This window comes from Caloenas nicobarica, chromosome Z (genome assembly GCF_036013445.1).
Source record: "Caloenas nicobarica isolate bCalNic1 chromosome Z, bCalNic1.hap1, whole genome shotgun sequence".
Taxonomy (NCBI): domain Eukaryota; kingdom Metazoa; phylum Chordata; class Aves; order Columbiformes; family Columbidae; genus Caloenas; species Caloenas nicobarica.
The window spans coordinates 108,279,449-108,303,299 of record NC_088284.1 but is presented as its reverse complement, the minus strand read 5'-3'; the positions used below and the strand labels follow the sequence as shown (position 1 = coordinate 108,303,299).

Sequence of the window (23,851 nt, the reverse complement as noted above, 5' to 3'; positions counted from 1 at the left end):
GCTGCATTTAAATGGAAACTTCCTTAGAAAGTAAACGGCCATCATTGTTTTCTGCTCAATCGAAATGAGTAGCAATATGTAATGATGGCTGTAAATAGGTAAAGGAAGGTGGTCATCAAACCAATGGCTGGACAGAATGACTACGGCCACCAAATTGATCAAGGGAACCGCTGGACAGAACGACCGTGGCCACCAAATCGATCAAGGGAACCACTGGACAGAATGACCGTGGCCTCCCGAGGGAGCAGGACAGGCTCCGCAGGAACCCAGAACACACTCGGGGCAGCAACGTGGGGACACCAACGCAACAAGTCAATAATGTCAGAAATTCAGAAAGGTCCTGGCTTACGTGCTAGAAAGGCACAAAATAAGAAAATAAATAACCACAGGATAGAGTAACACTGGCATTCCTCGCTACACCTCTGTTTTGATGGGAGGGTGGAGAGAATGGAGCTGAGGGACCATCTGAGGCGAGGGTGGCTTCACCTGAGAAGACATGTCCCCTCTCTCGGCTGCGGCTCCGAGCGCTGTAACAACCTGACAAGTGGTGAGCACGGCGGCTCTGCCGGGCGGGTTTGCAGAGTCTCCCCTCCCCGTGTCACAGCCACTGTCCCTTCTCAGCAGTGTCACTCGGGACGCCCTCCGTGCCGGGGTGTGACAGTGCGGCAGAGGCAATGGTGACACTGGCCAGGAAGGGATGGCTGCAGCCGAGAGACTGGAACCTGTGAGAGCTGGTAAAATTCATCAACGAAAATAATCTGAAACTGAATTTGACTGCGAACCCCAGGCGTTTTCACTAATAACGTCAATATTGGCTTCTTTCATGTAGGAAATAACACCATTTCCTACCAATCACAAAAATATTTCTTATTCTTACCTACAAACTGTCACAATTCACTTAGGTGGTAATGACACAACTCACATTTTTTGTTTCATATGGAGACTTCACCTGAAGTCAGTTAAGTGACACAGTTAAGAACTAATTTACTTGAGGGGCCACGAATCCAGCCCTTTTTACAGATTTTTACATTTTACAAATTCCACAAGCTGCTGAGCTGCAGTTTTCTTCCACAGTGCTTTTGTTACCAAATACAAACCCGCATACTGAAAATGACTCATTTCCACATCTGGACATTTCCTTTTTTCACATCTCAGGTAAGATGTTAATATAATTTATTCTAGCTATATCCACCTATCCACATATAATTACATAGCACTGAAACATTAAAAACCATGAGTCAGGATCACACGGTTCAAAATGCTAAAAGTCGGATTCTTCTCAGTTGCTTTCTCTTTTTGAGCTTTGCAGGGTAACACAAAACTGCTGTACAACAATTATGTGTGTCAGAGCCTTCAATCAAAAAGGAAGCTGAAATTTTCATGTACTCCCAGTATTAGAAGCTTGGGATTTTAGCTAAAAAGTAACAAGCATCCTACTGCTCATGCTGGCAATGCTGTAGGAAAATACCCACAATGTGTTAAAAAGTTGAAAGCAATTGTTTCCAAAGAGAGTGTTAAGAAAATTAATCTAAAATTTCCTGGAAAGGAATTCTCTCCTCGTTATGAGACTCTGTAACCTATATAAACAGATCTATGGAAAGCTTATGAAATTTTCCACGATTTTCTTCACACAGGCCACAAAATCAAAGTCTTGCTAGAACAGATTTTTAAAGAAGGTGATGAGTTGCATTCCTGCTAGCCCTGACTTGACACTGTGCACTGAGAGGGAGTGAAGAAGGCATTTAAGATCATGATGTCCAGTTTTCTTTCTGGATCAGAGGTTTCCACATTCCATTAACACGTTTTGAAGTACCTAATCTGGAATCCTCCAGGACTATACATGTCCCCAGACAGTAAATAAGACACAGCATGAAAGGAAATGATAGTTATCCAGGTTTCACACACTGTAAAAATTAAACTTTATTAGTCCCTCCAAGCACGTAATTAATGGAAAGGCTGAGATTAAACCTTACAAACGGGCACTCGTCCAAATCTTATCTCCTTCTCTGTGGGAGTAACCTTGAAATTAATGCAAGTAGGGCCAGCTCTTGCTCCTGAGAGGGCTCCCACGAGCACCCAGTACTGCAGGGCTAAACCCAGGTGTACAATTAAAGAAACTCATCATGAGCAGGTGGCCTCTGCTTCCCATCCTCAGCACCTCACCCCTCCTGAACACCCCCTGCTCCTACCACCACCGCTCCCCAACCCGACCCAGGGGCGAGGACAAGGTGACCAAGGGACATTGTGTTCGGGGGGGGAACAGGAAAGAAGATGCAAGAAACACGCACCAAAAAAGAGCCGTTTCAGGGCAGCCTAATAAGAGCAGAGGAAGTTTCACCTGAGAAAGGTTTTTGAGATCGCAATTTTTACATAGATGACATGGAAACAAACCGAAATAAACAGAATTAAAAAAAAAATAGAGCTGTGTCTGAGCCTGTTCAAGGCTGGTAGGCTGGGGCTTGTCCAGGCCTGTGCAGCACAGGGACTCAGAAGAACAGCAGTCACTGTGGCCATGACTATCAAACCAAAATCGTGTTTGCCTTTCATGCTAACATACAAGGATAAATCCAAACCCCAAACTACTAAAATAACAATATTTCGGGCCTGATGGTTCTCTTGTATTGGTTTTGCACGAGTAACCCAGAAGCTCTATGAGCCCAGAATGGCACCAGGGGGAGGGGGCAGAGAAGCAGCTGTCAGTAAATGATGTACAATGAGCTTTCGTCTACATCTGACCTTGCAGGTGATCATCAAAGTCACACACGTACCTTGCAGGTTAACTCTGGAGACAGGTGGCTGGCTCATTGCTGGAGATCTCCTAAGAGGGAAAAGGAATAATCCATAAATAAGTATTATTTTACCATTTCAAACCCCGCCAGCAGTTCAAACTGCCATTTCCCACAGTTAAAAATCCTTTTTTTGTACTTACAAAGAAGCCCCAAAACACTTTAAAATGATCTGGCAGTTAATGAGCAATATCAGCATATCTGTGAGGAAAACCCAAAGATGTTACAACCCTTCACTAAGCACACACACATGCTGAAAAGAAGGTGGACCAGGCAAGATGTGCCACCATCCCACACTGAAAAACGTCAACTGCTACAGCAGCATGTAGGCTGCAAGGCAATGGCTTTAAAACCTACAGTTCACAGATTGAATTGCACCTGGAAGCAAGTAACAAGATGCTGTGGTCACCAGTTCAGCTCTGAAACGGCTGAAGGACCTTTTTTTGACTAGGAGCAATGATTTCATCAGAAAACACTGGATTTCAGAAGGACCAAAAGGTATTTGAAGAATTGATGCCAGTCAAGCAAACAGAGTCTGACTGGAAAAAAGGTGCAGTATTTCTCCAAATGTCAAAATATTTAATTGTGAGATTTGCCAAATAAAACTGTTAATTTTTCAAGCTGAAACCATAGTTTACCTGGTGAAAAAGTACTTTATTTTTTTTTTAAGAAGTCAAAAAGAGTTGACATCAAAATCAAGATATTTCATTTTCTCTTGAATGCAGTATTTCAGGCTGACCAAAACTGAAACTTTGGGCTTTTGCTTCCCTAAGAAGCTTCTGCTACATTTTAACTGAAGCCAGATTTCCCCACGCTCTCTCTTAGCCAACCTCCTAACCTCCAGTTTTTTGAGTCAGCCACTGAACTGAAACATCCATTATTTGCCAGCTCGCCTTTGAAGCTCAAATCAAAGTGAGCAGAGTGGCTCAATTCTCCTGCAATTGTAGCTCCAGGGGGTTCTTCAGAAGCGCTTCAGGACAGTTTCGTTAACCAGGTAAGAGTAACAAAGCTCCAGTCGTGGTCCAAGCCCTGGGCCCTCGGTGGGGATGCAAACCTGCTCGGGGCAGCTGGCACCCTGGGGTGCAGCACCCGCTCCCAGGTGTGACTTCAAACCGTCAGCTTTTCTGGAGGGAGCTGCAGGACCCAGATTCTTCGAAGGGTTCAGCACTGGGTGCACACGCTGGATGCTGACTTCTCCGAAAATCTGCCCCGACCTGCCTCTGCCGAGCCTTTGAAAAGCCAGATCTTGAAATCCCTAAAAAAACAGAAACTCCCCAATAGGGACATCAGGCCGCAGCTGCAGCACTTCCAGTATCTGGGGAGACGTTCTCCAGGTATCTCCAAACCCTGAGCTGCACAGACATGCCTTGTGGGGGCAGGGAGGGATGAACTAGTATTCAGCAGGGTATTCCCCGGCAAAGGGAACGGCACCGCTCCCGGTGTCCAGGAATTACGTCCCGGTCGTGCCTGTCCTGGTTTCTGCAGCAGCCAGGGACCCAGAGATCTGTGTTTCAACAGCACGGCTCCTTCTTAAGACACCATTACGCTCAAGTGTACGCAGCTCCCGTTTCCCGTTCCTTCTCTCTTGCCGTCGGGTGTTAAGAGGAGAAGGCGCCGGGCGCTTTCTGACCATGTCCTGGGCTGCATCTGCCAAACTCAGGCACTCCAAAACCATTAATCATACTCTCCTCTTTTCCAATCAGGAAACTGACTTAAAAACCCTGACGTTAAAGTCCAAAAAATATGACTTCTGGTTGGTGTTTTTTGTTTTGTTTTGTTTTCCTCCAGCCCTTAACGTTCACATTTTCCAGCATTTCTGTAAATATGTGGGAGAGTGTCCTCTTTTTCATTCTTGGGCAAGGGGGTGGAGGAGAGGAAAAAAGAGGGGAGAGGAAGAACTAAAGAAAAGCCGAGATTCTCATGATCCCCAGAGCAGAAGTTTAAGTAAAATACCACATATCATGAGACATACGATAAACTCATGAGCTGGCAGCACGGCCGTAACCCAGCAGAGCTGTTTGGAAACTGTGCGGGAAGCTCCACAGCGCCTGGAAGCACATTCTGCCACGGACTTGGACATGGGGTATATAATGGTTTAAACACTTAATGACTTTTACTTTGGCTGGCCACATGACTTTATACCTCAGTCGAATCTGGGAATGTTTTCAAAAGGACACTGCAAGATGCCTGTGTGTCTTGCAGGTTACGCCCTCGCTTCCTTCCGGCCCCGTCCAATTTCGGATTCCTCATTAGGAACTGCTGAAATGCTTGAGCTGTTCAAAAAGGCAAAGCTTTAAAAAAAAAAAAAAAAAAGAATCTATTTCAGCCATCTGTTTTTCCATTAACCTCCATCTTGGAATGCGGTGGTTCCTTCCCATCAAAATTTGCGACCAGAAATCAATGGGAGGAAAACCTCACGCCTGGATTGAACGCCGGGCCTCATGTCAAATACAAGATTGCATTGGAGGGCAGAAAGTAGAGCCCATGGTGGGCACCCCAGCAGTGCCACTCACGTGTGTGGCAGCAGAACAAGCCCGTGGTGTCTCACTGCAATGTGCTTTTGTACCTTGTCCTTGGCTCCAGAGCCAGCGGGACACGGAGCGAGCAGCGCCTGCCCGGCCGGGGGGGTGCGGAGCCGACGTCGCCAGGAACGAGTGACGCTGGTTTCGCACAAAACAGCTCTCCTGGGCCAAGATAGGCCAGAAAATGACGACGGCTGGCTCATTATAAATAGCGAAGGGGAAACGGTGGTTCCGGAAAAAGGCGTAAAAAGGAGTTTGTTGGGTGTCTCCTGTTCAGCAGGTATAAAAACCAGCATCTACCTCTCCAGTTCAGTGCATCACCTTCCCATTCACTGCAATTACAGTGTCAAATGAAGTGACATAGGATCCCTGGCTTGCAAGCAGCCCCTCGGACACTGCCGCCTGCCCTGTCGGGGAAATCCTCCCCAGCCCCACAGCCTCCTGTGTGGGGTTTCCCTCCATGGCGTCTCCCCTTTGCCCATGTCCGCCTCTCTTGTGAAACAATGGTGGAAACATGGGGCAGCACCACAGCTTGACCCAACACCGAGGACACCTGCGCTCCAAGCTGGGCACCTAACGAAGACCTGGGACAGCCAAGGTGGCAAAGTGAGGAAGATACACAGCCAACAGAAACATGTTTGGTTGTTCAGCCTTGAGAACAGGAGCTGAGGGGAGACCTTCTCGCTCTCTACAACTGCCTGAAAGGAGGTTGGAGCATGGGGGGTGTTGGTTTCTTCTCCCAAATAGCAAGTGATAGGACAAGAGGAAACGGCCTCAAGTTGCACCAGAGGAGGTTTAGATTGGATATTAGGAAAAAATCCTTCCCGGAAAGGGCTGTCGGGCATTGGAACAGGCTGCGCAGGGCAACGGCGGAGCCGCCATCCCTGGAGGGGTTTAAAAGGCGTTTAGACGAGGTTCTTAGGGACATGGCTTAGTGCTGGAGTTGGGTTATGGTTGGACTCGATGCTCCTGAGGGTCTCCTCCAACTGAAATGATTCTGTGACTCTACACGGCACCCAATTTCCAAGCACAAACGCATCATTCCCTCCCTCAGGCTCGCCATGCTGCGCTCTAGCACCCCCTGGCGGCCCGCGCAAAACACCGAGAAGGTCTCGGTCAGCGCAGCCGGAGCCCCAGGCCGGGGGGGTCCCGGGAGGGTCGGCGGGGGCCGGGGAACCGCGGTACCGCGGTTCCCCGGCCCCCGCCGACGCTCCCGGGACCCCCCCGGCCCCTACTAGTCGTGAATGAAAAAATAACGCGCTTACTTGTTGGAGGTGCCGTGCAAATTGGTGAGGAGCGTGAAGTTGTTCCTCACGCTCCGTAGACTCGCCAGCACCTGTGAGGGAGGCAAAAACGGAGATGTCATCTTCTCCACCTATGGGTTTTTTTTTTTTTGGTTTTTTTTTTTTTTGTTTTTTTTGGTTTTTTTTTGTCGACAGGAGAGGCCAACGGGCTCGCGACTTACCTGGGCGAAAGGTGTGACGATCAGGTCGTCGCCGTGCCTAGGGAGAAATGGAGGAAAATGTGTGAATTCACCTCAAACGGGGGACTCATTCACCACAGAGAAAGGCATTGCCCGTGACCAAAAAAACCCCACAACCCCGCCCCGTCCCCCAAAACCAACCAAACAAAAGAAAACCCAAACGAAAACCATTAACCCATGAAGCGTTTATTTAACGCTACATAAAATCAAGCTCTTCATGGAAAAGTCTCACAGTGTATATCCAAAAACAAGCCGGCTGGAGCAACTGTTCAAATCGGTAACACCAGGCAATAAAAGCCAGGAAATTCAAAAGTTAAGGCAGCATGGTTGCGCCGCGGTGGAAAAAAATAAAACCATAACGGCCCGGGGAAAGGTCACCTTTGAATTTCCTGGCTTTTGTTGATCTCTCTCGCAGTCTTTAATGTTATTCAGACTCTGGGTTTTGTCTGGCTGTTTTCATCATGGAAGGTTTGAGCAAAAGTTCTGAGAAAAATCGTCATTCTGTGATCACCACCATCAATATGAGTTGGGTTTTTTTGGTGATACCACATATAAAACTTGTATGGGATGAGGCCGGCCCCCCCAAGGGCCAAAGGGGCCTTGGTACCTGCAGTAAATAACCACCTCTAACTGGAGGCAGCTGTGAAGCTGGAGAAATGAGGGTGGTGGGCACAGGTCCCCCCACCCCAGCACACACAGGGCAATTGTTAAAATCCCCCGTTTACACAAAACAGGGTATTTTCAAAATCTGGAGTGGTTACTTTGGTAAATATTTACTAAATGTTAACTTAACAGGGAGGTATGTTCTCCTCTGGGAGAATTCTCCTCATGGATCTCACTAATATTTAGATTTCTATTTCATTACAAAACTTGTAGGGCTTTCATGACAGTTAAACTTTTTTTTAATGAGCACTTTTTTTATAGCTTAATGGTCGCTTTAAAACTTTAAACTGTGCCTCTTAAAATAAAGGGCTGCAAATCCAGGACACTCATTTAAGCTCCACACTCTGTGTTGTATTGATCCTCTCAAGCTCCACCATCTGCCTCGGCTTTCTGCTGAATTTTCTGCTCAGTTCTAGCAAACAGCCCATGACAGAAAACAGGATGGAGAAGAGTAATACTGCACATATAAGTACAGTCATATTTCTATTGTCCAGGCTAATGGAGCGTTAGCTACTTAAGAAAAAGCAGAGGTGATGTTAACCAGGCCCTGAGAATACACAGTGAGAGTCTAACGGAGAAAAGAGAGCGCAAAAAATCACCAAGCAAGGCTGGAGTGACAGGGCTTTCCTGCCAGCAGCCCCAGTGGGGACACGGGCACCTCTGCCTTGAGCACAGTCCCAGCTTTACCCTGTGAGTAGCTTTACCCTGCGAGTAGCTGCAAGCGCTTCACATCCCAAACACAAATCGCCATGTCAAAAACCAGTAGCAAGAAAGGCAAAATGCAAAAAACCCTCTGTTATTTCAGGGTACAGATGTGAAAGCTCCTCTGCTAAATTATGGAGAAAAAGGGAGCATTTCAAGGATGGGACAGGGAGAGGGAAGTCATGCCTTGGCAGACCATAAAAGCAACTGTTTTGGGCAGTCAGGCTACGAAATGCGGGCACCACCCACAAGCACCTCTTCACAGAGCTCTGGGGGGCACGTGAAGCTCTTAGTTACCGTAAAATAAGACAGGAGCTGACGCTTACTGTTCACTGGGGAGAGAAGAGTTCCTGGACATGGTCTTCGGCGACAAGTCGTAGTCGCTGTCGGATCTGTAGAGGAAGGACTCCCTGCGCTGGCTGTGGCCCGGGAACGTGGTGTGCAGCACGAGCCCCGCCGAGGAGCCGGCCTGCGGGTCCAGCGGGCTGCGCCCCGGCGACGGGCCATTCTCCACATCGAAGCTGCGAACAAAACACACGCTGAGTGTCACACACATCTGCCAAAAGATGTTTTTTCAGTGCGTGTGTCACCTCTGCGTTGCCCACACCGTGTCATTTGCTCAGTGCAGGAGACGCAGGGCTACATTTACCGGAGCTTCTCGCCAGCTTATTTCTATTTTATGCAAGCAAGACTCTACGTTACAAGAAAACATTTACCCCTGAGGCTTCTTTCCTGACTACATCTGCTCTGTCTCCCTTCAGCCTGCATTTCTCTGAGCTCGGCACAGTTCCTGTCGCTCTCAGCACGAACACACAGCAGCCAAATGCCGTCCCCAAGCTCCGCAGCTCTCCCCACACCATCCCCGTGGCCGCCGTGTTTGTACAAGTTCGATTTGCCAAACCTCACTCCAAGCCTTCCAGGTGTAACCGGGACTAAAGAAACTCTGACATGGCACCGTCCTCCAGCCAAGCCCTGTCCCCATCCAAACTTTTGAAATCCTGCCAGACCGGTGAGGACTTTGCAGTTCTACAAGCTGGATGCCCAAGATCTCTTGTCAGCCATAGTTCACATCTCAGCCATTCAAGATACTCATTCAGTGAATGTCAAACAGTTGGCCTGCAAAATGGAGGACTCCTTTAATTCTTTTTTTTTTTTTTAAAAAGTCCCAAACTTTCTGTCACTGTTTCCATCATACACCCACTTTCTTACGGTTTCATAACTTGGCTGCCGCGACTTGTGGCTGAAGTCACCCTGGACACTTTAGCAAGTGACACCCCTCGTAAACCTTGAAAATAAGCAGGTTGGCCTCCTTTCCTTGCACATTTGGAACTGATAGAAATACCACATGTGTGACCATGTTCCAGCTGAGCCAAGTGAAACACGGGTGCGTTCAGTATGAATTTCCTTGCCTTTGGAAGCCTGAGGCTTCATCTCACAGCAGGAGCTGAGCTCTTCCTCCTACCAGGGCACGTGCTTCTCCCCATTCCCGATATTCTCCCAATTTATTGTGCCTGGTGACCACCCCAAACCGCAGCACCCAGCTGGGCAGCACCCGGACCACGGCCACAGCAGTGAGCTTTTCACTGCTGCAGGAGGAGGCAGATAAAGTGTCCAGGCAAAAAACAAAACCAAAAACAACCCAGCAAAACCTCTGGCAGATCTGAAAGTAGGTAACGCACATAATCATGAAAAAAAAAAGAAGTCTGTGTCCAGTTGCAAATGTATCTTGGCTTAGTCTCTACTGTGAGTCCATCTATACACACAGAGATTCAATACAGGTCAACCGAGGGATAAATGAGACAAGGAAAACAAACACCAAACGCTAAGGAAGGGAATCACAGGTAGAGAAAGTCTCAGAGAAAACCACAAATGTGAAGGTGCCATCGCTGAACTTGATCTGCACTATTCAGTCACGAGGCCGCAGAGAACGAAAATCCAAGCAGGCTCAGAACCAAGGCAGCCTCTCCCCGTTCAGACAGCAACCCGACACCTCAGAGCATTAACGCCTTCCACCTCCGCATCAGCAAATCTGATTAAAATCCACCGAACTGTGGTGTGACACCAAACTGTGTCCGGCTGCGCAGGAGGGGACGCAGGAGCTGCCCTGGGAGCAGCGGTGACACTGAAACATGGGTCGCCCTGATCCGAGCTGCTTCCTGGAGCTTTTAACTTCAAACGCCAGCTACTTCATATAAAGAACGACTGGTGAACTACAGAACAATTTATCAAACATCAGCGATAATACATTGCGTGTGAGAGGTTGCATACTTGGCTTGAACAGTTATATTTGTAACGTAAATATTTATTTACAGTTGTGTATGTGCTTGGGTGCTCAAACAGATATTTTTGATGTCTCCAGAAACTACTTACTGGGGTGGAACAATAAAAGACAAAGTCTCCTGGCAGTTTATTCTGTTCCTCATGGCTGCAGATTGAGGGTAAGAGGTCTCGAGCAATTTGGTCCTATGTCCTGTTCCTCAAGGATTAAAAAATGCATGAGAACATGCATTTAATTAATGCAATGAAAAAATGCATAAGCACCAGTGAAAGCCTAAGGCAGGGCACCAGTATAACACAGCACGCACTGAAGAGGATTCCTATGTCTACCATGCCTCACTGCAGCATTTACTTGCCCAACTGCTTAAGTACATCTTGAAACTCGTAACGGCTCAATAAATATTCTTTTCCTTTACTCTTTATTACCTGCTCTTTTACCAATGACAGCTTGAGTACACTTTATTTATAGCCACAGAGTAATCAACCAAAGGAACTCGTCTCTGGCTACAAACAACTGCCAGCTGATAATTAATCCATGCCTATTCAGAAAATTAACTCTGATTACTAAAAATACTGTATTGCAAAACCTTCAGTCGAGAATGTTTAGTTTACCGACACGAGTGGAAATACAGCAATGAGCTAAATCTGAGCATTTAGCTGAGCAGAGCTGCTTCTGGCTGCTTGGTGGGCACCAGCAATGGGTTTGGGAAGAGAAGTTAACACACCCTTTCCCTCTTTCAACGTGAAATAAAAGTTCTCTGCCAGCCTTGGCCTTTCTGAGTCACTCCTGCAGGAATTCCCACCTAATCCTGGACACTTTCAATCCCTTTGGAGGACGGGGAAAGGTGCGGGTTAACCCTTGGCGGAGGGAGCAGTTTGCCTGAACCCAGCGAGTTTTCCCAATTCCTACAGCACTCGCGGCTCACGCTGGGATGAGCCAGAGACATTCGGGACACTGCAGCACGGATCGCGCGGTTAATCCAGCTGGAAAAGCATTTGTATTTCTTTCCACAAGTTTAGCTCTCAGCCATGCCAGCCCCCTCATCCAGCTCCCCTTCCTCGGGCCTGATCCAGCGTTCGGCCAACACAAAATTCCTCCCCAAAAACTGAAGGTTAACCAGGAGTTTGTAGTTATTCCTACCAAAATTGTGCTCGTGAATAGGGACGCCCAGTAGTACGGCTGGGTGGGCAAGGTGTTCACCAGCATGGCCAAAATCCGGGTGTAAGTCTCTGCTGTGGTGGTTTTCAGTTACAAGAATTCGAATATGGGAAACTATTTCATCCAAATGACCCAACATTAAGAGAACGTGGCCTGAGACATAAAGAACAAGGGCTTAACCTTGTGATTTTCAATCTCTGCTGCACACTCAGTTCACCGGTTGTTCTTGGTTTGTACAACAGCCCATCTGGAATTACACTCTGATGCAAAAAACCCCTCCCAACAAACAATTGCTGAAATTGCTAAGAATCGCAACTAGATTGTAAAGCTACAGTCTGAGAGCTGAATTTTCCACTATTTTTTTTCACTGGAAGTTAACTGATGAGTTCTGCTGGAAAAACTTAATCATCGGTGTGGCATCATGTTCAGAATACTCCACAGATTGTAGGGGTCCTCTCCAAAGCTTGCAGAACCCCATATTGGAAAATAAAGCTGTATTTGTCTAGTTAAAAATAAAGATGGCACAGCACGAAGCACCCCCACAACAGCCTAGAGAAAAAAAAAAGTTAAAATTTACTTTGCAGTTTATCTTCAGGCAACAGCTCTTGCAGTCAAGACGGCCCATTTGTGAAACGACACGGGCACAGGAGCGCCCAAGCAGTGGCAGCACCTCCAGCAGTAAAAAATCAGGGAAAAAACCCCAGGATTTTAATAAAGTGACGAGCAAAGAAGGGGACAGCAGGTGGCAGGAGTTAGCTGTGGCTCGCTCCAACGCGCAGCCATGGGGACGTTTTCTTTGGGCTTGAGGGAAGATGTGACTAACACGGTAAGGAACGGAGGAAACACGCAATGGCAAAGCAGGAGAAATCACGCTCAACTGCAAAACACAACGAGGTGTCGTTCCGCAAAACAAAGAAAATTAATAAAAGCAAACCCCACCTGTCCAAATTCTGTAGATTTTTACAGTCATGGCTACAATTTCTCTACATTAAAAGCTACCACAGTGCTTTATCACAGGGGGAAGTCCAAGCGAGCCAGCGCAGGCAGGATCCCCATCGCCCTCCAGCCACCTTCACTCCCACCTGGCGATGGGACCAGCTCCCTGCAGTGTGTGAGGACCTGTTCCCATCAAATCAGCCCCAAACCAGTCCTAAACCAGTCCCAAACCAGTCCTAAAGCAGCCCTGCTCCTTCCCACAGCACCACACCACCCTCGCATGGAAACACAGACACTGCCCGGGTGTCCTGACCGAAGATGCTGCCTCCAACTTATCCACCAATTCAGCTTCCCAGCTCTTTGCTCCACCTCTGCAAGGGGCCCTTGGCACACAACTTTTTGGTGGAGTAGCGATAAGGAAGAGACAGCATCAGGAACGCGGTGTCCCTGGATTAGCGTCGCCTGCCACCAGCCTTGGAACGTGGTAAGGTCTGGCATAAAAACTGAAAAATAAGGTTGCGCCATTATTTTTTATGTAATTCAGAGTCATTTGAATAGTCACTGCGAGTCAAATGGTTATGATGAGAGCTATGCAGCCCCATGGTTTGTTTCCAGATCTGTAATACAAAACACAAAGACAGACACATTTAGGTCTATCAAACCAGGCCGGCTTGTGTATTTTTTGTTTATGGTACGAATTTACACTCTTCCCGAGGTGACAGCGCTGACTCTCCGAGAGGCTTCACCATCTGCTCTGCCTTCCCAGGCTCATTCCCCAGGGCATCGCCCCTCAGCTTCGGTATCAAATATGTTTCCAAAATACAGTATTTCAAGAAGTTGGGGCAGACTCTGCTCATTATAAAGATCCTCTCGCAATCATTAGAGCCCTGTTTCTCACCAAGACATTCAGCTGCAATTTTAACACCATTAGCAATGAAAAATGCTGTTTCTTACGTCTTTGGATCTGCACAGGCACGACTGCTTCTCACTGCTATCTAATTTTGTGCACCTGTTTCCCATTATCAGAACAGCTTGCTGGTTGGTTTTTTTTTTTCCTAAACAATCTTTTAGGTGGAAAACCCTGTGCTTGAAACCATCAGCACCTAATGAAACAGGATCGGACACGCCGGCATCCACTGCAGATGCCGCGGCACAAGGCTCCCCGAGGCTGAGCGCTCCCGGCACCACAGGTATTTGTGCTTTTTTTCCCCTCCCGACCTTCTCCCACCGAGGGGAACACCTTGTAGCGCTCAGGGGCCACCCAGAAGTGTTCAAACCCCCCTGCCGGGCTTGGCTCCTCACTCTTTTTTATCTCCAGAGCCCGAACACCCGTCGCCTCCTGAGATGTGGCCACCAAGGTCCCTGCAGTCCCCAAGCAGCACCGTGTGTCACAGCTGCCTGGCAGGGAAAACCCAGCAGCACTTGCTTAAGTGTTTGTAATGTAAACCGTCACCTGCTGCTAAACGTGTTATTAAGCCTCCGTGTGTATCACGCAGCAAATAAATAAATGTTTGTTTGACTTTGTTATCTCTGAATATAGAAGTTCACCCTTCCTAGCAGCAGTCTTGTTCAGCGGGTCCAAGGGAGGAAGAATAATGCCCGCGGCCCCGCTGCCATCGCACGGGACGGGGCCAGGAATGATCCTGAACCACAGCCCTGATTCCAACACCTGGAGCCCGAGGCAAACCTGGTGGTGCTCCCTTTGCAGCCCAGGTCCCTCTTCAGCGTAGCACAAAGATAGAAATGAATATATGCAGCCAGAGCCCCTGCATCTCCCCAGCATAACCCACTGGCAGTACCCTGGCAAGGCTCACGGTTTGCACAGCAGCAAATATCGGTTTAGCCACCAGCTCACCACGAGCACGGTCGGGTTTTCAGGGTTGTCACAAAGCGCTGGTTTAGTTTTTTAAAGCCCTGTTCCCTACAAAGATGCCATTGTGCTACCTGCTTGTCCAGCATCTGCGGCAACCGCTGCCTGAAACTCTCAGCATCTTGTACGTCAGGTCCTTGAGCTGTCAGTTCTCCCCATTGCCACCAACTCACTGGTGCTGGTGAAGGCCACCGAGATGTGGAACTGCACGCACACCTAAGGACGGCACATCACGCCAGGTCGAGCCCTCTGCAGCCTTGCACTTGCCCCAACGGTCACCACGAGATGGTCAGAAAAGTACAGGAAGAAGGTAAAAATGAGTTTGGATTTTCTTCTAGCACGGAGTGTTCCAAGAAACCTAATCCTTTTCATGTTTACTACAGATAAGTAGCTTGACATTATCCTGTAACAAGCTAACATCATGTGGTTGTTCAAGTCCCCCCAGAGAACAACTCCTGAATTCTATAAACTAGTTGTTATTTTTCCAAATGCACATCCTGGGCTATTTTATCATCTTACTCTGGTTCACTGCCATTAATGTCTGGAAAATGCGAGGCACAGTCAAACACAGCAGACGCCCTCCCTGTTTTCATTTCCAGAGCTTGTAAACGCAGACAGGAGTTAGCGTGACCACTCTCAGCACCGGCAGCAAGGCCACTTCCTAAGGGCTTTTTGTCTTTTTCCTTCTGAAAATATTCTAGCTTGCAACTAACAGAGTAGCTGCTCATCTTCCCTATCACTGTGGCCCAAGCCGAGTTACTAACGATGTACTAATGATGTACTACGCCCTGTGCAGCATTGACACAGCTCTTCCCACCCTGCGGGGGTTTCTGCCCAGCACCCTCCAGCCCCTCACAGCTCAGCAGCACCAGGTTTGCTCCACACGCTTGTGCTGCGCTGCAGGACCCGGCTGCCTCTCACTGAGGGACAATGACCATCTTTAATTGGAGGGACAGTTACCATTTTTCATTGGAGGGACAATGACCATCTCTTCCCCGCAGGAAAGGTGCTGGATGGGCGGGCCAGCGCAGTGCTCCTCAGCAGACACCCCGTGGATTCTGGCATCACCCGCTCGGCGAAGCGGTGCTGTTCTGTTTACACTCAAGTGACGGGACGGTATTTATCCCAGCCTGGCCCAGCTGTTATGCTCTGTGCAGTGTCAGTTCAGCTTTTACAGCTGCAGCTCAGCACTGTAACATTTTACAGACTCTTTCCCAATACGCGAGACGCGGATGTTGGCTCCTGGGGAGGAGGCTGCTTGTGGTGTCTCAGGGCATGGGGACCCCCATGCGGGGCTGCAGCCCAGCCCAGTGCTTTCTGCGGGCTCCAGGACACCCCACAGCATCTCTGCTGATGGATTATGGTTGGACTCAACGACCTTGAGTGTCTCTTGCAACTGGAATGATTCCATTGTGTGAGCCCTGCTCCCTCCCCAGCGCCAGCTTGGGGTGGGCAATTCCACCCAGCAAGTGTGTATGCAGGGTCCAACCTCACATTATCCCCACCAGGGCACTACTGGTAATAAAAGGGGAATTACACTATATACTGCATCTTTTATCAATGCATTCTAGCATATCTCGTATACCTTTTAAGCGTAAACCGCTCTTAACACTTCCCCCAAAGCGTACAGTGCGTTAATGGCAAACACAAGCCATCCAGCAAACAAGCTCTCCTTCCAGTACATAGGAAAGTGTTCCCGTATCTGTACAGAACCGGAGCACCAGGAGGCTGCTGGCCAGAGCTGTGGTTTATTTTGTCCTGACCTTACAAAGCAGATCACAGATTTCCTGCACTAATGTTTTAAACTGCCCTCAGCCCATCTACGACACCCGAAGTCCCACGGGGCACGTGTGGAAAGCTGCTGCACTTAGAAATGCACCAAGTCTTTTCACTCGATTCATAAAATAATTATTTGACCTGCTTTTTGGATTGATCTCCATAATTGGTATCTGTGCTCCCTGCCAGCAAAAGGACAGTAAAACATCCTAAGATGGTATTGGGATTATTAAATCCTTTGGAGACTCGGCCCTCCCCAAAATAATTATTCTGGTTGGGTACATTTCAGCAGAATTATACTTGCTTCACATCTTTCAAATGTCTGTACTCTTCATCTTTTAAATCAACAGGAAAAGACACTGTACATAGCAAATGGCAAAGGATCCTGATGCAATTTCAAGGGCAATAGTTTTTATAGCTCTTATTGATCATTTCAGGCCCAGCAGAAGCTTAGTGCAAAAGTAGCCTCATCCAAATCACGAGCATCTGCCAACTGGTATTTAAGGACAAAACATTAAGGATGGAAAAATCTGGCCCTTTGGCAGAAAGCTGCGTGTTTACTCTGCCTGTTTGGTTTGGCACATCCCAGGGTCCTGCAATAACGAACGGTACCAACACCTCGTGGTTCATACAACCACAATTAAATATTTGCTGTAACTACTTCACTGCCAGCCGCGGTATTTCCATCATCGCCACAGCTCAGCCAAGGCAGGGAAAAGGCTTGTGGGTTTGGATTTAAACTGCAGCTCCTCACCCGCTCTGGTCAATCCCAGCCGCAATCACCGTTCTTCTCGCTGCTCATTTGTTTTATTGCCATTAACACATAAGGGTCTTGACGGCGAGGCTGGAGGGGCTCAGGTCATTCATCCTCCTCAAACTCCCACTGAGGGATGATGCTTCTCCTGCTTCCCTATGTGTACCACGGGAAAGGCTGGGAGAGGAGATGAGATCTTCAAGCTAAAGGACAACGCTGGCACAAGAACGAGTGGGTATAAAACGACAGGAATTAATTGAGGCTGGAAATCGGAGGAAAATCTCTGGCCTCAAGAGCAGACAGATCACTGAACAGCTTTTCTGTAGGAGTGATGGGGGTAAACACCAACTTGATGTTATTCCTGCTGGGATTAATAGCAGAACTGACTCCAACGCGGTGAGACGGAGCCTCATCCCCCAGCCGGCACTTGGGCTTTACCCCGAGGGACACGGGAGGGACCCCCTGTCCTGGCTCACTCGTTGGGAGCCGATTCCTGCGGTGCCGACCTTTCCCCATCGGTGTCTGTGAGTCACCAGGGATGAGCTGTGTCCCCCTGAACATCCACCCGCTCTCTAGAAGCACCTTCATCTGGGGGGTTTCACAGGGAGACACTTGGCAGGTTTGGGGTCTCCTTGTCCCCTTCCCACGTCCCCAACAGCGCACGGAGAAGTCAGAAAGCCACCCCACAAAGCCCTTCTCTCCTGCACAGAGCCCAAGCGGAGTGGGCAGGCGGCACGGGGAGACGCAAGCGAGACCCAAGGAAGGGGCTGGTGTCAAGAGCAGGTTGCACCATCCCAAACGAGCCCCCTCGGCAGAGCCTCTGCCACCGCCGCCGCTACCGTAGCTCTAGGTAAGCCCCACACCTCGGCACGTGAGCAGGCACAGGCAGTAAATACAAAGCATTCCATCTGCTGGCATGCACAACAGAGAATTTCCATACATTGCATTTTTACTGACGACAGCGAGCTGGAAGGGACACCCGAGCGGTGACACTGTGCCTGCCTATGCTCCCTCCCTTCCTCCTCAGGCTGTTTGAGAACAAAACGGGGGAAAAGAGGATGAATTTAAACTACAGATTTCTAGTTTCTGCTATTAAATCACAGGGTCTGAGATGAGCTTTAATAATTCTGGACAGTAAAACGGACGTAGCAGAAGGAAAACCTTCTACAACACGGAGAGAAGACAGAAATGGTGGGCAGCAAGAGCAAAACCTTCTAGAGGAGTGACTGTGGGCCCTAAAAGCCAGGTAGGACAGAGATTTTGCAGCAGATTTCATGTAGTTTGTGCCAACTGCCGAGCTCACAGTCAAAACAAGGCCCCAGATTTTCCAGGTGTGGTGGAGCTCAGGCTGCCGGTCCTTGCAGACCAGCCAGCTATTGATCGCAAAACACTTCCAGGAAGGATGCAAACATTATTGCCACTACATATGATAGCCGTTATATTTTTTTTTTCCCCTTTAACCTTTCTAGCACCCTTACAGCTTGCTTCTTCATCCAAAGAAGTCTTCTAAACCCCAGCGTGCCGTGTCCCACCTCTGCGGGTGCCTTTGCTGCCCAGACAGGGGCAGTTCTCATCCCAGCCCTCCTGCTCCCACCCGGACCGTGCAGGAACCTCCGCTCCGTCCCCAGCTCCCATCGCCGGCCTGAAATTCCCAGCTTGCCACATCCTTTACAGGCAGTTTCACAACCGCCTTGTGACTCCCCCGCAGCAAGTTTGTGCTTGTAACACTCTGCGTCTTCTTATTGCCAAGTTATCTCCTTGCTCAAGTCCTTCCCCAGCTCGTCATCCCACCACAAAGCCCTTTGGAAAAGGTCCTACCAGCCTCCTCACGCCACGGCGTTAGACACACGGCATCTCCATCGACCCCTCTGCGCTGCCTTTCTATAAACCTCTTGGGAAGGAACCATTTCTCTGATGTAAAAGCCGACAGTGCACTGTTGCCACCCAAAATATTGTTTAATAACACTGTTATTTTCTCTAGACCTGCAAATCTTCCCAAAACCTGCTTCAGGGCTCATTTTGATCTTCCTTAATTAGTGGTCCCTTAGAAGCTCTGTTTCATGTGGAAAATCACTTGCTGGAATCACTATTTTGGAGTCACTTGCTACATATCATAAAACTGTGCTGTTCACAAGAAAGAGAGATGTGGGAACACTGAGCAAAATACACCGCAGCCGCAAACTATGAATATATTAAATGCTGCTATAAGTCATCAAGTCCAGTACTAGCAAACGACGCAGCAAAACAGCCACAAACACCTGGAGATCAAGAAGAAATATTAGCAGAGTACTTGCTACAATTGATTACCATTTAATAATGCAAAAGGTTAAGTCTTCAGTGTGAACAAGCATAAATGTGTAGGCATGGCACAAAATCATTATATCTGATCGCAGCTTAAGACTCACGTCATCAGCACAAAAGCTGTGTTCTTGAGCTAACAGAATTTAGACATCCTGAGTGTTCTGTTGAATTGACAAAGGTTTGTGCTGAGGTAACGAAGAACAGGCGGGGCAGAGGTCATCAAATGGGCCCATTTAAAAACAAATGGAGCAAACGTGTGAAAACCTCATTCCCGTGATGCCGGGATGCTGAGCAAACACCCCGGCGCACACCGACACCTCCTGCCAGGGCTGAGCCTCGCGATACGTGTTCGATACCTGTTTTCCAATCAATAATTCTACAAATGTGGACGAGAATGTTCTTCCTGCGGCTCAGCACCGAACGGGGGTGTTCATCCTTCATCTGCTCACGGAAAAGCTGCATGTGCTAGATCGCTGCTAGCCATATCATTTAAATTGGAAAGATGGATTAAAATTAGCCTGTTCAAGCTCAGATTAAATCCCAGCAGGAGACTGGAAGGAGGTTTAGCACCGGCCTACACCTTCCCACCCCAGCTCAGGCATCTGTCCTCTCCAGCCCTATCCGAGATGCAGTCTCTGAAACCTTCCCCCTTCCTCCCTCTGCTTTTGCTGAACTCCATCAGAAATCTGGCCCCTTCCTTATTTCAAGCTCTGTGCTTTCAGGTTGGGAAACCTTTTCTGCAAATGTGTTGATGCACTTGGGACTGGACGATGGCCAAGAAACCAATCAGTCCCGGGGCGAGCGGGACTGAGAGCGTCTGGAAAAGATCAAGATTACAGACCCAGGGTGGGAGACAAACAACGGGTATTCCCTTCATACCGCCCAGCCAGAAGAAAATACGACACGCGGTATTAATAACCTGGCGTCACCCAGAGAACATCTGACCGAGGAGGACATCAAATGCCACGCAGATACCGAGGGCTGGATAGCAAGTCATGTGAAGAGCAGATGAGATAGCTGGGTGGCACGAGATGCAACCGGGGAACAAAACTCTAATGTCAAGCCCTTTTGTGCTTAGTGGAGTCAGCCCTAAATGGTTTGTGATTTTTCGCGTTCTGCCAAGGCGCTGCTTTAATTGGGCAAGGGAGAACGTTCAGCATGGACAACAGAGCGGAGAGGGAAATGGCATGTGCCGGGCTGAGACGCCACACAGAAGTCACCCTGCTTAAGTGCCAGGATTTATCTCTGGCAGGAACGCATCTTATTCATCACGGCTTTTTACTTTACTATTGCAAGAAACATTCTCCGTGACTTAATCCAACAACGCGACCCTTTTTGTTCACACTGTTAACCAGCCACTCACGGAAACCAAATTCTGCCTAAATTTATACTCGCAGGCTCCACTAGTCTAGGCAAGCAGAGCCAGAATTAACACCCATCCCTTTTCATTTCCCTGGGTGAGGTGGAAGCAAAAAGCCACCGACCGCTGAGACAGCCTGAGAAAATAACCATAGGCACGTTGGTGGATCTCACCCCTGACATGACCCTTCTGCACGCTGGCCGGTGCCTTGGTGGCACCGCTGAGCTCTTACCTGCGCGGTGAGGACAACTCTTGCCGGTGGCACAAAGTTGTCTCTGGGAGCAGGAGCTGAAGCCTTCTGGGTGCCTTCAAGACATCACAGGATGGCTGGGATTGGAAGGGACCTCTGGAGATCACCCAGTCCAACCCACCTGCTAAAGCAGGTGCACCTAGAGTACATCAAAAGTTGAACTAACTTCTCAATGATCGTGGTGACCCATGGAAGGATGTGGCTTCTCAAGCAAATCTGTGCTGGAGAAAATGTGAGTGAGCATAACTGAGCTGCTTATTGAGTTGAATTTAATCGATTAGTTAATAAACCCCAGTACTTCTTCACAGAAGTAACATCCTAGCAACGCTCCTCCCTAGATCTCGCAGCAGCTCTGTAATAGTCTGAAGAGCGTCTTTAGTGCTTGAACCTCTTTCCAGCACAAAGACGTTCAACAGCAGCATTCAAGCCTAGAGGAGCTGGACTGGCTGCACTCCGGCTTCACAAGAGTAGGAAATTCTTGCCACAGTCTAAGAAAGAAAAATCACTTAGCACAAATAAAGTCTTTTTTAAAAAACACTGATTAAATAGATATTCACAAGCTAGAGCACAATGGCTTTGATGGAGCCATTGCAACCTATTATAAAAATCCTCATTCAAGCCCAGGAGAGCTTTTCCTTTTCTTTTTTAATAACAGAAGAGAAAATGCAACCACGTAAAAGATATCGAATTGCATAAAAATGTGTGACTACTAAGTTCACGACTGAAAACTCCGAGAAGCGAAGAGACGGAGAGTCTGGGTCTCGGCTGCGCCGGCTCCCTCGGCTCAGCGCACCGGGGGTCGCTCGGACCCAGCGCCACAGCCCCGGGGATGCGGAATTACCCCCTTCTGAAGAACAGGAATTAATTGCAGAGTTTATTTATGGGAATGCTGACAAGGAAAGCAAAGCGTTGTGTGAGGGGGCTGGTGGATAATAAGAAGCTCTGTCCCTTATTCTATAAATGTTCCTCCTCGGCGTGTACATCACTCCAACACCTCCCAACCATGCACTAAGCACCATTGCTAACGTACATTCCCAGCACACTATTTATATTTCCATATACCATTGTACTAACACATCAGGCCTGATTGAAAGCAAGACTTTTGCTAGAGCTTTAGTAATTTTCCACGTTTCCTCCTAAGAATGGATTTTTTTGTCAGAATATGCTTCTTAGCACATTTAATCTGAAATAAATCTATAATATTGCATCAGTCATTAGCTGGGCTTGCTTTGCTGGAGCTAAAACTGGTCTGGGAAAGCGGCACTAAGTGTAGAGCTTAATAAAGTAGTTTTTAAAACACTGTATAATTTTATTGCAGTAAAGCAAAAGGGGGTCGGCTTGTTCTTCAAGACTCCACTCCAAACAATTTACTATCTTAAATGAAAAAAAATGCAAGCAGCCTTTTGTGATCTGAGGGAAACAAGGACATTTGGTATATACCCACTTCTAAACTTCGCTCACAGATGCCTGTTCCTCCGGCTGATATTTATTCCCCAGATTTCCAAGAAAGCCCTTCCAGGTACTCGACACGGCCAGACGCAGACACGGCATCTCCCCCGCCGCCACCTTCTCTGTTCTCAGAAGTGTCTATAACCGCAAGCCCATGAAATGAACTGTGACCAGGCGGCCTCGCTCACCCCAGAGTTACGGTGTCCTACAACACCGGGAGCTTCATGGCCCCACCAAGGCGGTCGTGAGGGACCTGACAACTTGGCCCGACACCAGGACTCAAAGCAGGAGTCAGGATTCTCGTTGCAACAGCATCAAGAAGCACACTGAGCTCAAGAGGTCTGTATCTCCAGGAGCAGACAACGTGCAGTGAAGAAGTTCCTAACGCTGCCTTTCTCCTCTTGGCTGGACATAGGAGCTCTGCAGCCAGGTGGCCCTACAGGAGGTGGACACGCATGTGCAAGAGCGACTTGGTGATGTGGGATGGTCAAGCACAGTGCTCCCTGGACCTGTGGGGCATCTTCTCTTGCTGGGTCTCTTTAGCTTGGAGAAGAGGAGACTGAGGGGTGACCTCATTAATGTTTATAAATATGTAAAGGGTGGGTGTCATGAGGATGAAGCCAGGCTCTTCTCGGTGACAACCAACAGTAAGACAAGGGGTAATGGGTTCAAGCTGGAACACAAGAGGTTCCACTTAAATGTGAGAAGAAACTTCTTCTCAGTGAGGGTGACAGAACACTGGACCAGGCTGCCCAGGGAGGTTGTGGAGTCTCCTTCTCTGGAGATATTCAAATCCACCTGTGTAACCTCATCTGGGTGTTCCTGCTCCGGCGGAGGGATTGCACTGGATGAGCTTCTGAGGTCCCTCCTAATCCCTGACATTCTGTGATTCTGTGAAGAGAGGGACCAGTTTGTGCCTGCTATGAGTGGTAAGTGCCCTTCCAAACGCTGGGCAGTCCGTACACGTCCACACAGTGGTTCTTCACAACCGGGCAGGACGCAGCTTCTTCTCGTGGATTCGCTGCCCCCAGGCTGAGACAGGCTGTGGTCCCCACTTCACGCTCACCAGCCGTCGGTGTGGACAGCACACAGGACCAGCCACCGCTCTTCTGCTCCTCAGCAGCAGAAAGGGGCAACAAGAAATGTTTGTTTAGGAGACCCACAGGCTGGTGGTCCCGAAGCTGGGCTCAGATCACAAGTAAGAAAGACACATATGGAATGTCTCTGGGTGCTCAGCCTTTCTCTGCTCTGCTCTACAAGGCACAACTCAGCCAGCAAAACCGGGAATTGAGTTCACGGACACGATCCTCTGTTTGAATTCATTTCCTGTCCTCCTGATGTCATCCAGCTTCAACGCCCCCGGGGCTTTTGCTGGAGTCGGGAACTGTTGATGTGTGTGGGAATTCTCGCTTCAGCTGAAGTAGAGATGATTTATAAGAAATCCCTGACTGCGCTTCTTCCAGCTGGCTTCTATCTCTTTCCCTTCGTGTTCTCATGGTGAAACTTCTCCAGGGCTCAGCCTCCCCGGGGGTGGCTGGGCTCCCCCCACCCTGCTCCCACCTG

At 48.6% G+C, this 23,851-nt stretch overlaps 1 protein-coding gene across 2 annotated transcripts in view; it reads right to left on the bottom strand.

Annotated features, from left to right (window-relative positions):
* The window catches only part of PDE4B (phosphodiesterase 4B), a 179,069-nt gene that overhangs the window by 49,721 nt on the left and 105,497 nt on the right, over positions 1 to 23,851 (bottom strand). For both annotated transcript variants that reach the window (XM_065655575.1, XM_065655576.1), the window contains 4 exons: positions 8,483 to 8,677; positions 6,774 to 6,810; positions 6,574 to 6,644; positions 2,769 to 2,818 (listed from right to left, as the gene is read on the bottom strand). In XM_065655575.1, coding sequence (XP_065511647.1) covers positions 2,769 to 2,818; positions 6,574 to 6,644; positions 6,774 to 6,810; positions 8,483 to 8,677 — 353 coding nt within the window. The remainder of the gene's footprint in view (positions 1 to 2,768; positions 2,819 to 6,573; positions 6,645 to 6,773; positions 6,811 to 8,482; positions 8,678 to 23,851) is intronic.